Source organism: Callorhinchus milii, unplaced genomic scaffold, assembly GCF_018977255.1.
Source record: "Callorhinchus milii isolate IMCB2004 unplaced genomic scaffold, IMCB_Cmil_1.0 Scaffold21, whole genome shotgun sequence".
Taxonomy (NCBI): domain Eukaryota; kingdom Metazoa; phylum Chordata; class Chondrichthyes; order Chimaeriformes; family Callorhinchidae; genus Callorhinchus; species Callorhinchus milii.
The window spans coordinates 10,310,213-10,323,190 of NW_024704762.1; the positions used below are offsets into that span (position 1 = coordinate 10,310,213).

Sequence of the window (12,978 nt, forward strand, 5' to 3'; positions counted from 1 at the left end):
AAGTTTTTCAGAATTTGTGCATCTTTTCTTTCATTGTTGCTCAATTTCATCCCGGGAGTGTGGAAGAAAATCAATTTCAGTTTCTTTGGGAGTTTGTTTTAAACAGCGAAGGCTGATGCGTAACTTAAAACAGAAGGTCTTTTCTCGTCTCATTCTTGATAAATACAGCAAACTTGTCCGTCACTCAGAGCAAACGGAGAAGCCAGAGTCCCTGGGCTGTCCTGTGGCTTTTGGAAACCATGACAATCCATCCGTGTGGCATGTGCAATTTTTGACGTTCAACACCCATCTGCCTTCATGAAATAATCCAGGGAGATCATCATAACCTTGCTTTCTGCAACCTCTTGTGAAACTGCGTCTAATTGCACTGCAGTGCCTATTCAGTTCTCCCTAGGGTGAGAATACCTCCCAGGCAGCAAATCACATTAGCAAAACCTCCCAAAATATAATCCAGAGGTTGCTTCTGAAAGCTTGCCAGACTGTGAGGGCAGCTGGCTGTTGTGGGGTAGCCTTTATAGGGCAGTAGGTAAGCAGGATTTATCCCTCACGGGAGAGATGTGCCCTCCCTTTCAGACCAACAGAAATTTCCATGGGCGTGTGGAAATCCCAGTCTGGTTTTGATTTTTTTTTGGCCAGCTGGGCGTCTGAGGCTTGGGGAAGCCCATCCCATTGCAGAACAGTTTCCAAACCAGACTTGAGAGTTCCACGTATGTGTTTCCAGCTGTGGCAGACATGCATCCCATTCACACATGACAACGTCCTTGTTCTTGGAATGGAATGAGCACCCTCTTCTCTAATAGGAGGCATCCTGATGATGTAATTCCAGAGAGGATTCCTTGCTTTTCAGCACGACAATTGGATTTGGAGAAGAACCTTGAGACAAGTCTGAATTCAAACACTTTTTTTTGGTGTTGGCTTTGGCTGTTAGTGGGGGAACACCCCACAACTATCCGGCAGGATGAGGTGCGAGATTTCCACTGAAAACATCCAACTTAAATAATAAATAATAATAATAATCCTTGCATCTGATATAGCGCTTTTCACGTCTTCTCAGACGTCTCAAAGCGCTTCACGGAATAGACGGTAAAGTGAATTGACTATATTTGTGGGCGAAACGCGGCAGCCAATTGCCCACGGCAGCGTCCCCCACACAAACAGCCGTGGATTGAAGCGACCAATCTGTTATTGTTTGTCTTTTGAGGGATTATTATCAGGTGCGCAAAGCAAGTCAGTCAAAGGCCTGAACATTGGGTTAATTATGAACTTGAAGAACCCAATGTTTACATTGACCAGTTGTGCCCATGTGGTCCAGTGTCTGGCCCTCGGCATTGTGGGAGCTGGAGTCTCTGTGTGCAACCAACAGGGAGCGAACTACATGTCCCAGCGTGCACAGCGCCAGCCGGGAGGAAGCGGGTGTCACGTGGGGCCGGGCTGCCGGAAGTGGGGCGAGAGACTGCCGTGGAGTAACGGTCGCTGAGGTGAGTAACGGTCAGAGGCGGAGGCGGCGCGGGGGCCGCAGCCATGGCGCCGGTCAGCGCCTGTCACCGGAGGGGGCGACTGTCAGCTGGAGGGTCAGTGGCTGCTTTCCGGGTCGGTGCTGAGGGGGAGGTGCCATTCCCCCCTCACCGCCCCTCCACTGCCCCCCCCACTCTCACTGCCCCCCCTCACTGCCCCCACTCCTACTGACCCCCCTCACCGCCCCCACTCCTACTGCCCCCCCTCACCGCCCCCCACTCCTACTGCCCCCCCCTCACTGCCCCCTCACCGCCCCCCACTCTCACTGCCCCCCACTCTCACTGCCCCCCCACTGCCCCCCCCTCACTGCCCCCCCCACTCTCACTGCCCCCCCTCACCGCCCCCCCCCCACCGCCCCTCCCCTCACTGCGCCTCCCCCCCCCCCCCACATACACCTAAATAATAATAATAATAATAATAATCCTCGCCCCTGACCCGGCGCCTGATCAGGTCTTCGAGACGTCTCAAAGCGCTTCGCAGGATACACTGCAAAGTGTAGTGACTGTGCGTCTTGTGGGCGAGAACCGCGGCAGCGACAAACAGTCAACAACAGCAACAGCAACATCTCGCACTTATACAGCGGAGTGTCTTGAAACGCTTAGTCATGGATTGAATTTTTTTTCCCTCCAGCGCCTGCCCTCCGCCCCCCCCCCCCCCCCACCCCCCCGGATCTGTCTCGAAAAAGCCTCCCCACTCCGCCACCTCCATCCGGACTCTTCCCTCAACCCTTCCCCCGTTGTGGCCATTAGTGCAGACACACGGTCTGGATTAAGTTTCATCCTTGATCTTAGGAGAGATTGTGTTTCAGTCAATTGTATGAAGAAGCAGTGAGTCTGTCCTCAGCGTACAAATGAGCGGCTAATGATCAGTGGCACTTATTATTATTACAGAATAATAGCACACTATTATTACAGAATAACTTATTGACCAGTGTTAACATATCTTGCTGGCTGTCCACCACATAAGTAAATGGGTCCGCTGTTTGTACCAGCGCAAGCAATGTTTTAATTGTTACGTTTATTCCTTGGATGTGGAGCACACTGTCGTCCAGCGCTTTGGGACGTCCTCCCGACATGAAAGGCGCTATACAAATGTAATCTTGTTGTTGTTGTTGTTGTTGATGACGTCAGTGTAATGTTGAAAGTGGTCAAAAGAGTATCAGCAAGGAGTTTTTACCAGCCTACTAATGCAGGGAAAAGCTGTTACTGGCATTTTCTAACATTCCAGTGTTTTTTTCTCTCATGATGGGAAGCCAAACTGTGTGAGACTGACTCTGGAGTTGAAATCTCCAGTGGTTGTAAGGCTGACAAGTCATTGTGCACTATTCCTGCTTTTAGACTGTTTAACATGAAACTCAGGCTAGGTGATGCTTATGTGCTGGATCCAAGGACATTTAGTTCTGTGAATAAATTATATTCAACAGTTGATGACCTTTTAATCCAGAGATCAGACCAACAACAATAACAGTAAGATTACATTTGTATACGGGAGCATAGATCACACTATAAGTAAAAACTAACTGAGAAACAAATCCTTTTCATTATTTATTAATGCTTCCATGGATTAATTGTGTGTTTATCCAGTGCAGATGCTAATCACTTCGCTCCTGAAACTATTCCCCTGTAGGTGATGTTGGCGGCGGGACGTCTGATAATGTGTTTGTTTATATTGCATGGTTGATGGTGAATCACTGTGGAATTGCGGAAAGTACCAGGTTGTGTTTACGCTGTTGTGTTTACGTGCATCGTAAAGACAATCTAAATTAGTAATCACAAAGGGGAGCTTTCATCAATTTAGATTCACTTTGCCCGATGTAGCAGAATTCGTTAAAAGTGCTCCAAATCCAAGGAATAAACATAACAATTAAAATATTGCTCGCACTGGTACAAACAGCCGAGCCATCTACTTATGTGGTGGACAGCCAGCAAAATATGTTACACTGGTCAATAAGTTATTCTGTAATAATAATGCGTAATAGCATACTTGGTCACCAGAATTTATAATATAAGTAACCGATTCATTTCAGTTACAGGAGAACTTGATATTCCTATTACAGCTCCCCATTTATATTCATGATTATCTTGTAAGCTACTCAGGAAGCTAACTGTCAAACTGGCTGATTTAGATTTGCTTCTCTGCAGCCATTGTTCCTTCCCTTTTATCAGGAAAAATCAACACTTGCTGTTGTGGTTAAATGTGCAAGGAAACTAAAAATGCTAACACAGGAGGCCTTTGTGGTTTATAACCTTGTGAGCTATTAAACAGCAGTTAGAGTTTCCATGTATTTTTAATAATAAAAACATAATAATAATCCTTGCATTATCATGTCTTTGATATGTCTCAGAGCGCTTCACAGAATATGCTGTAAATTCACAGTATTTCAAAAAGTATTTGAATGCTTTTTATATATATTTATTAAAAATACATGACCTAAAATGGCAGGGTGGAGATGAATTGACTGACAGCTGAAGAGATATATGGTATATGGCAAGGACTGTGTCTATTAATAATCATAAAAATCCTTGCATTTGATATATATTTATATGTTGCAGCTACATGCGCAGTCTATTTTAGATTTGTATACCTCACCCGATGTTCTTGCCAAGACATATTCTGTGAAAAGCATAATTTAGTACCATATTGTTGTTTGACAATTCTGTGCTCCATACCTTCTGCAGAATTATTTGGAGATGTTTAGAAATGGACTGAGCTGGAGGCAGCAGCATCTGAAAAGAATCTGCAATGTTCCAAATAATAATTCTGTTTTATATATGGAGCTAGCTTCTTTCTTTTGTCCCATTCCTTTTAGCTTTTGTAATTAGCTCAGGTTACACATTGAAAGGAAGAATGAAGCATATGAGGTGCAATTACCAAGTAACAGAGCTGTTGGTTGCTGTACTAGGAGCCACGGCAAGCATTGTATTGTGCTGCTTTTCGTACAGCATTGTGAGATTGTGCCTCATTCTTTTTCTGTTGGTCTATTAATGGGAACGCAGTATTCAGTCCTGTTCAACATTATAAACTCTGATTACAGAAGATGCTACTTTCCAAAGATCTTTTCTGAATGGTACAATTATCCATCCTGCTTTGAGAGTCAGTGTAGCAACTCTGAATATTGAAATATAATTCAAAATCTTATATACTTCAGGTCTCATAATTAAAGCTGCAACGTCAGAACTATCTGCTGTGAAGAATGATCAGCCTGCATTTTAACAAAAAGTCTAAAAATGAATAAATCCATGACTGCTGGTAGGACACTATTGTGCACAATTGGCTGCGTTACGTCCACAAAATATGCAGTCAGTTCACTTCACACTATATTCTGTGAAGCGTTTTGAGACATCTCGAAGACGTGATAAGGCACTATATCAAATGCAACCATTATTATTTATAGATCTTTTCCAAGAGGATTTTTTCACACTCTTCTCAGCTGGCAAAATAATATTCCACTTCATCTCAAAGTAGGGTTGGAGTAAATTGAGAAACATAATCCTGTTTTCCCATTGTACAGTGTTTGGTGAACAAGTACAGGATTTGGATATGTCGGAATAGCACGTTTCCAGCTGAAAGTGAAAGGCATACAGATCTGTCTTTAAAGCTACAATATTCTGAAAAACACTCTTAATTAAAGTTGAGCAGAATAAATGTTGGCAGAAAATCAATATTCGTAATAGCTATTTCAGTGCACTTTCCTGTGCAGCCAAAGAGCTAATAATTTGTGTATGTTCAGCAGCCTGGTTTCTTTAACCACAAATAATGCTCAAATTCTGCTTTCTTTTTAAACAGTAACAATGCCTCATGAGTTAGACTGTGGTAGTTTGTTCAGATACTTCCTCTCTTTTCTCCCTCCCTTTCTGGGCATCTATTTGTTAGCCAAGAGGAGACATGTGATGCTGTGTTGGGAGAGATCAGTGGGGTGTAAGGATCGACTCCTTGGTGAGTTGACTATCTTGGGAAGGTTTATAGGTTGCTAAAACATTCAAGTTATTCGGACATCTAGCATGTCCCAGTCCCGCTTTCTTATATGTAACAATGACCCTGCTTTTCAGAATCGGCTGGTAGAGAACTGGACAACACAACAAGCCAACTGAAGAAATGACTGGTAAGTGCCACTGTACATCACGTGAACATTCTGTCTCTGGGACTGTCACATTATAGTGTGGAGTGGCTCCATGCCCACCCCGATTGATTGGATTGAGCCTGACGATAACCATGGTCCTTGTCTAATCTCTTCTGTCTTGTGGCTGGTACTGGGCTTACGGACACAACTTTCACTGCACTTGCCTTTTCTCTAGTCTATGACCTCAGCGCTCCCTTTTACTGTGCAAATATTTCATTTTGATGGCTTTTTATTTGATTTGTCGGGAGGTGAGTCTGGGCACTTTATTTTATTTGACCATGGGTGTTTTTTCTTCTTTCAATTAGCCCCGATAGGACTTATCAATAAGTGTGGCTAGTCCAATCGTAGAGATTGCACCTCCATTGATTCAGTCAGTAATGATACTAACTAAGTCTTAAAACTTGTTCCTTCGTTCTCTTCACTGATAATCTTCTTTCGTCGCCCAAATCTCGACACCCAATATTTGTATTTCTGAGGCCTCCAATCAGCTCTTGTATCTGATTACATCAGTCAATCATTATCACTGTGCCTTCTTAGGCTGACTCGATCTCATGGATGGTAGGATGACGTAAATTAATCCAAAATGGACAAGAGAGGCTAAATAAATTAAAAGGGCAACATCAGCGATGAGGTTAACTTACATGCTGCTGCTGGGAAGAGGAGCATTTGGTACAGTACTACTGACGGGATAGTAGGAGTACTGATGCCGTAAATCCTCACAGTTTTATTTGTTGGAAATTTCTTGTGGACCAGTGAAAGAAACATAATTTATTCTTTAAAAGAAGAATAAATGTGTTTGATTTCTTGCTATGTAACCCATTATTATTTCAGTTCTTTCCCATCATGTCTGCTTCCCATTCCCGTTGCTGCTCATTCATACTGTTTACGAGTTTAATTTTCCTGGATGAATGATCCAATCCCAGCGCGAGACAGAGGAAATGATTCAGACGAGGTAACGCGGTTTTCCTATCAGCTTTTATTTAGTCATTCCTTTTTTTTTCCCCCCAGAAAAACAGAACAATTTTCCCCCTTTACCAAAGTTCATTCCACTGAAGCCTTGCTTCTATCAAAACTTTGAAGAGGAGATCCCATCAGAGCACTGCTATCTAGTGAAAAGAATTTACCACCTGTGGATCTGTAAGTACTCTGTATCCCAACAAGATAATGCTGGGATTATTGCCTCTTCCTTCCCCATCTTCAGATCGCACCTGAAGACGTTCCTCTTCGATCGTGCCTACGGTCACCTCCCCCATCCCCTGGCTCTGCATCGTGCTCCGCCAAGCGCTGTCGGACTCTACCCTGCATGAGGGGTGCTGTGTAAATGCAAGTTGTTGTAGTTGTTGATCAGATTCTCAGCTAATACGTGCAAAAATTAATTGAACACATTTAATGATTTGTGTAGATGTTATGTTTAATTGTAACAGAACCTTTCTTTACGTTCAGTGTACAGCATCACCTTGGTAGTGAACCTGATCGGCTGTTTGGCCTGGCTGATCGCAGGAGGCAATGCCATCAACTTTGGCTTGGCAATTCTGTGGCTGGTGCTCTTCAACCCTTGCTCCTACCTCTGCTGGCTGCGTCCTATTTATAAAGCATTTCGGTAAATATTTGTGACGTTGTAAGATTGTTTAAAGAGTTAAAGATGTTTGTTTTTAGGTCCCTTCGACCTGTGTCTAAGCTTCTCAGTGAGGCGCTGCCGCTTGTTTTACAGGTCTGACAGCTCCTTCAACTTCATGGCATTTTTCTTCATCTTCGGGGCCCAGGTTGTGCTGATGGCTTTACAAGCCATCGGTTTCTCGGGGTGGGGAGCCTGGTGAGTTCCTAACTGCTACCTCGCAAGCGGAAACTCACACACAGTCAGGGTTGTGCAGCGCAGGGAATAGGGGCTAATGAAGGTGTAATCCCCTCAACTCCTCTTGTAAATCCATAAAACAAATCTGTGGAGAAACTGATCATTCCTACGGGTGAGTGGTGTCTGACTCCTGCGTTCATTCCCTGCTTCATCCAGAGCCAAGGAGTATCAGGGCCCTGTAGAGCTGAACAGCAGCAGTCAGAGCCTAACGAGGGAGGAGAGAAAAAGCCAAATTAGCCAAACAAAAACATCTGGAGGATTAGCCGACCAGACCGGTGGCTTTGCTGTGTTTTTGTGTGGGCTTTGCATTGTGCTGCTGCAGTAGCTGATCCCTGTCACTAGGTGGCAATCTTGGTGCTCATAGAGGAGTCCTGCTAATAATAATAATAATAATATTAATCCATGATTCAGCCAATGTGTGGTGGTCTGTTTACTTTGGAGTCCTGTAGCTCAGTGGTTAGAGCACTCGCTTTGCAAGTGAGAGACCTGAGTTCAATTCCAGGCAGAGGGCGAAACCTTGGGCAAGTTTCCTTACTCCACACGCCTAATAATAATCCATGATTCAGCTACGACTGTTTGTGGGACATGGTGTGTGGTGGTCTGTTTATTTGCTGACAATGGCTGTGACTTGTAATTTGTACAATTGTGCATTTAGATTATTTTTAAATTAAATATCTCAGTGAAGCGCCCCAGGACGCTACCCCCGCAGGAAGGGCACTGTATAAATGCAAGTTGTTGTTATTGAGGAATTCTCTTTTATTTCAGTGGTTGGATCGTTGCTGTAGGTGTCTTCTCATCGAATGTGGGCGCTGCTGTGGTCATGCTCTTCCCAGCTGTCATGTTCTCAGCAGTCACCATCTTGAGTATTCTTATTATACTTCGTGTAAGTTGTATTTCTCTACTCTCTGGAAATAATTAGCCATTTTGAAAGCAAATTGGTGTTTTGAAGCGCATGTATACTGGTGTCACTGTTTACCTATTGCAAGCAGCTATTGAACCTTGCCCAGTAAACCATTGGCACGGCCTAATATACTGGCTACAGGTGCTGTAAACCGCCTCTGACCTTTTGTCACCTTGTACAGAGGAGCGAGGGTGGATTTATTACAGCTGTAAGTTTAGGGAAGGGTGGCAAATGGACATTTAATCTCAAACCTCTTATCAACAAGAATAGAATTCTTCAAGGATAAAACCTAACTTGAAGAACATTCTCTCCCCACCCCCATCTAATTTGGGGAATGACTGGTCAAGTAGACATTAAAATAGATCCATGACACTATTGGAAAAGCAAAGGACGTGTCTCTGGGTGGACGTGAGGGCCAGCAATCCTCCAGATAAACTGGTTGTTCACCTCACCAACAGAGCACTGTTTTTTTTATTAGGATCGGGATTGCTGGAAGGTTTCCTCCCAGATGGGATATTCCCATTTGAGGGACCAGCGCCACCTCGTGGCTCACCTCAAACACCAGTCACAAATATTGTTTTTAGTGAAAACCTGGTAAAAAAAAGGATTGTTTTCTTTCCTACTGATAGTCACAACACTTGATTGCAATCGTGTGCGAAGCCCTTTGAGACATTTCAGTGTTATTTATTTAATGTTACATTGTGAATTTTTTTCCACCCTGAAAGGCAATAATTCTTGTTGGGAGTTCATTTATGCAATCTGGTGCAATATTAGGCTCTGGCTGTACTGTTCTTCATTTTGCTCTTTCCCCAACGCAGAGAGTTTTTTTGTGCTGTTGTGTTGTTCAGTTAAATGAGAATTGGTGCGATGCAGCCCATCGGCTCTGTGGTCTGGCTCTGCAGCTCTAATACACTGAGTCACACGAGTGTAAGCTTTTGTTTTCCCCTCTTACCTCAGCACTGCTGCTGAGGAGGTGCTGAGTGGCAACTGTCCCAACACTCGAGGCTACTTCATCGTGAGAGTTTTGTCACTTACTCAGCCACAAAGTCTGCACATAGGAGGCAGCATTCACACAATACCTGTGCAATGTTACTCAGGCCTATTGGCAGTTGAAAAACGGAACAATGGTATTAGAAACCACAGTAGATTCTCGTGGCTGTGGCCTATTTACTCCACTTCTTAGCCATTGATGGGGTGTGAAGCTGGAACCGTATACTTACTGCTGTCATTTAACTCCCCAGGTGCACTCTATCTATCGAGGTGGTGGCGGAAGCTTCCAGAAGGCGCAGGAGGAGTGGTCCGCCGGCTCATGGAGAAATCCGCCAGCTAAGCAACTGGCCTTTGAAACCGTTACCGGCAGCACCTTACCCCAATACCCCACAGTCCCAAGATACCCTGATAGCAACGAGTGGTCCTAGGGCTCAGTCCTGGTGGGGAGGGGACGGAAGCTTATTGTAACCATCGCTTGTTTTACATTTCAATTGTAACTTGATAACAATTCTCAGTAGAATCTAGAAATACTGTGCTACATGGTGGGAAAGCTAGGATATATTTTATTGGAACATATTGTACTACAGAGGTCTTGGAATACTGGGTACCAGCACGAGGAAAATTAGTTTTTATGCTCTTTTCCTGGTCAATGATCATTGCTAACTTAGTACTTAATCCAGACCTGAAATGTGGCGCAAAATGAAGGGATTTGTGAACAGAGCACTTCCCGAAATGAACCAGCGACTTTTAAAAGTTGAGGTTTCTCTTTGTACGTTTGATGTGAAGATGATCTCTCTAGGCCTTAACTTGCCCCATCCCAGCAGTAAAATGCCAATGTTCCAAATGGCAGAGAGGCTGTGCTGACTGATGTCTGCTCACTATGTCCCACTCACTATGTCCCGCTCCTATTAATCAACTAAATCCACCTCCATCACATTTTGATAATTGCTCAGATTTGTTTGTGGGGACGCTGTGCGCAATTGGCTGCCGCGTTTGACCCACAAAATATACAGTCAATTCACTTTTCAGTATATCCTGTGAAGCACTTTGCGACATCTCAAAGACGTGATAAAACAGGGATTATATTTTTAATCTCTCACTCTGGACGTTGTCCTGCATCGACTGCAGGTCTGTCTGTGTACTGATACCAGATCCCAACCCACAGGTGTATAAATAGACATTTTTATCTCTATTGATCCATGCAGTCAAACCCACTGCTATAAACCACCTTCTATGTGATGTCATTGCAGCAATATTATGCTCTTCCTCCTCACTGCCAGTGTGTTCCACATCTGAGCTTCCCAACAATTTCTCTTGCCTTGATCGCACTTGTGTAATCCTGGGTCCTGATTATTGGCCTTCTATATTGTCTTCTACCCTATGATCATCCTATTGCCCTCCATTCCTTGTTCCTCTCAAGCCTTTGTGGTGTGGTGTATTTCTACACCGTCTTGCATAATGTCTATTTCTATTACAAACATATCAGTCAGTACATTAATATTTGCCAAAGCCCAGGAAATCTGCCTACCCGCCTACATAATTGTGCCACAGTATCGCTCAGTTCCCCCCGTGGCACTTGTGAGGCCATCACATGGGCAACGTGGATGAGATCATGAGCTCATGTACAACGGCATGCGGGGTCCTGAATAGTGGTGGTAGAAATGGGGAAAAGGGCCAGGCGCTAAATTGACTCCTATTCAGGTTCAGGTGCATGTCCCAGCTTAGATCTGGTCGACCCCAAAAGACATGTGCAAATTATACGGCATCATCATTGTGCACAGGCACAACATGAAATTCTGTTGCATTATAATAAAAATGGTGTATTATACCAGGTGGCACCTCAGCCAGGGATGTATTATACCAGGAATATCACACACATCTCACTGACGTAAGGAGCTATTCAATCTAACTTCAGTCTTTCGTTTATATTTTGTCAGCCAATATGTATATTGACAGTAAGTTAGATAAGATGCAGGATGTGAATTAAAGCAGGACCCTGGGATTGTTACTCTGATGGTTTTATGTTTGGAAATCTTCAGTAAATCATTTTCATTGTCAATAAGATGCGTGATCATGCAAGACATTGGGTTGGCACAGCCCTAGGGAGAACAGTAAGATTCAGTGTATGTCCAGCTTGACCTCAAATAGGAATTGGAGTCTACCAAGTAATGCTTTGTCTATTGGGAATACATCACAACAGCCATTGGGATTCTGCAGAGCAATAATTGACAGTTCTAAGAGATGATCAGTGTTACAATGGCTCCTGAAACACTATTGTACTGTCCTCTTGTTTACGCTGCATATGTTTTGCATAAGATGTGATGTTTTTAACACAAATTGTTGGAAAATGTTCTTCTTCTGAACGTTATTTGTTCTTTGACACAGTTGCTCTACAAGTGCACTTTGGATTTGAAATGTTATCACTAAATAGTTTTATTAATAACTCTGTTGGAATCTCAATCACAGGGTAAGTTTTTGATGCATCAGTTCTGTCTGTATTTGGGGAACCTTGCTTGGCCTTACACTGAAAGAAACAGTCTACCATTAAATGGTAAATAATTGGATATTGCGTGGCTGGTCAGTGTGAACTAGCTGGACAATTGAGATATTGCCCATTGTTTTTCATGTTATCTTAATGTAAAACATTTATAGAGACTGCACTGTACCCCTCAACAGTCACAAATTCCAGGAAAAAATATTTTACTTCAAAATAGGAAGAAAGACTTTTTTAATTTTCGGTTTAACAAACTTTCTAATCAGTGACTGCCGGTTCCACATGTGCACTTTTACTTAAACTGATTTTCTTAAACATTCCTCACCCAAGTGCCTTGCTCTGTAGGGAAAGTGTGCAGTGGAGTCTGTAATTCTGGATTATTATTGAACCAAATGTTGTCCAAAACCTAGAACATGTTACTGGAAAGTTGCTGAATGTCCTGAGCTTCAGGTGAAAAACATTTGTTTTGAAGTGTTCGGGCTAAAGTTTCCATACTCTTTTGCTGAGAATCAGTTGCCAAACGATATAAGAGAGGCAGTTCCACTTCACCCATCTCAGTATCCCAATGGTGTGTTGGAATCCAACTTGATAGGTCAGGAAGTGTGAGGGGAACTGACCAGTGTGTTAAATGAGCAAGTGCAGCGTCCATAGTCACTTCCAACAGAAGCGTGGCTACTGTGTGGGAAGATTGTAGCAGTTACCTTTCTAAAGGAGCGAAACTCATTCAGAGTGTGAGAGGAATTAAGTTTTACTTAATTGCTTACCTTAATTTCAGCTGGTAACTGTACAAGGGACCAATCAATAAATTGCTCAGCGATATATGTATGTATTTGGTTGATTTTTTTCCTCCCATATATGCCTTTCTGTATTTGTCTGTAAGCTTTGTCTCTAAGCTGCCAAACCTAATGATCTGAAGTGCCTCATTCCTCAAGGTTTCTGATTGGAAATCTGCAGAAGGATGATAGGTTTTTAGACTGCAGTGTTGTCTGATAAGAGATCAGAAATGTAGTAACTGAAAGATTTCAGATGATTTTAAGAACTTCTGCTTGCACTTTCCTGCCCTAGTGTTGTGTACAGTAATTTACCTTGGAAATAGCCACTGGCAT

The 12,978-nt window shown here is 43.3% G+C and overlaps 1 protein-coding gene across 1 annotated transcript; it reads left to right on the forward strand.

The window, feature by feature from the left end:
* Positions 1–1,414: 1,414 nt before the first annotated feature.
* On the forward strand, positions 1,415–10,344 carry LOC103189684 (secretory carrier-associated membrane protein 4). The gene is made up of 7 exons (XM_007910166.2): positions 1,415–1,478; positions 5,565–5,617; positions 6,644–6,772; positions 7,079–7,235; positions 7,347–7,448; positions 8,253–8,370; positions 9,630–10,344. Exons 2-7 carry the CDS (start codon positions 5,611–5,613, stop codon positions 9,804–9,806), a joined length of 690 nt encoding a protein of 229 aa, XP_007908357.2. The 5' UTR covers positions 1,415–1,478; positions 5,565–5,610; the 3' UTR covers positions 9,807–10,344.
* The last annotated feature ends 2,634 nt before the right edge of the window (positions 10,345–12,978 follow it).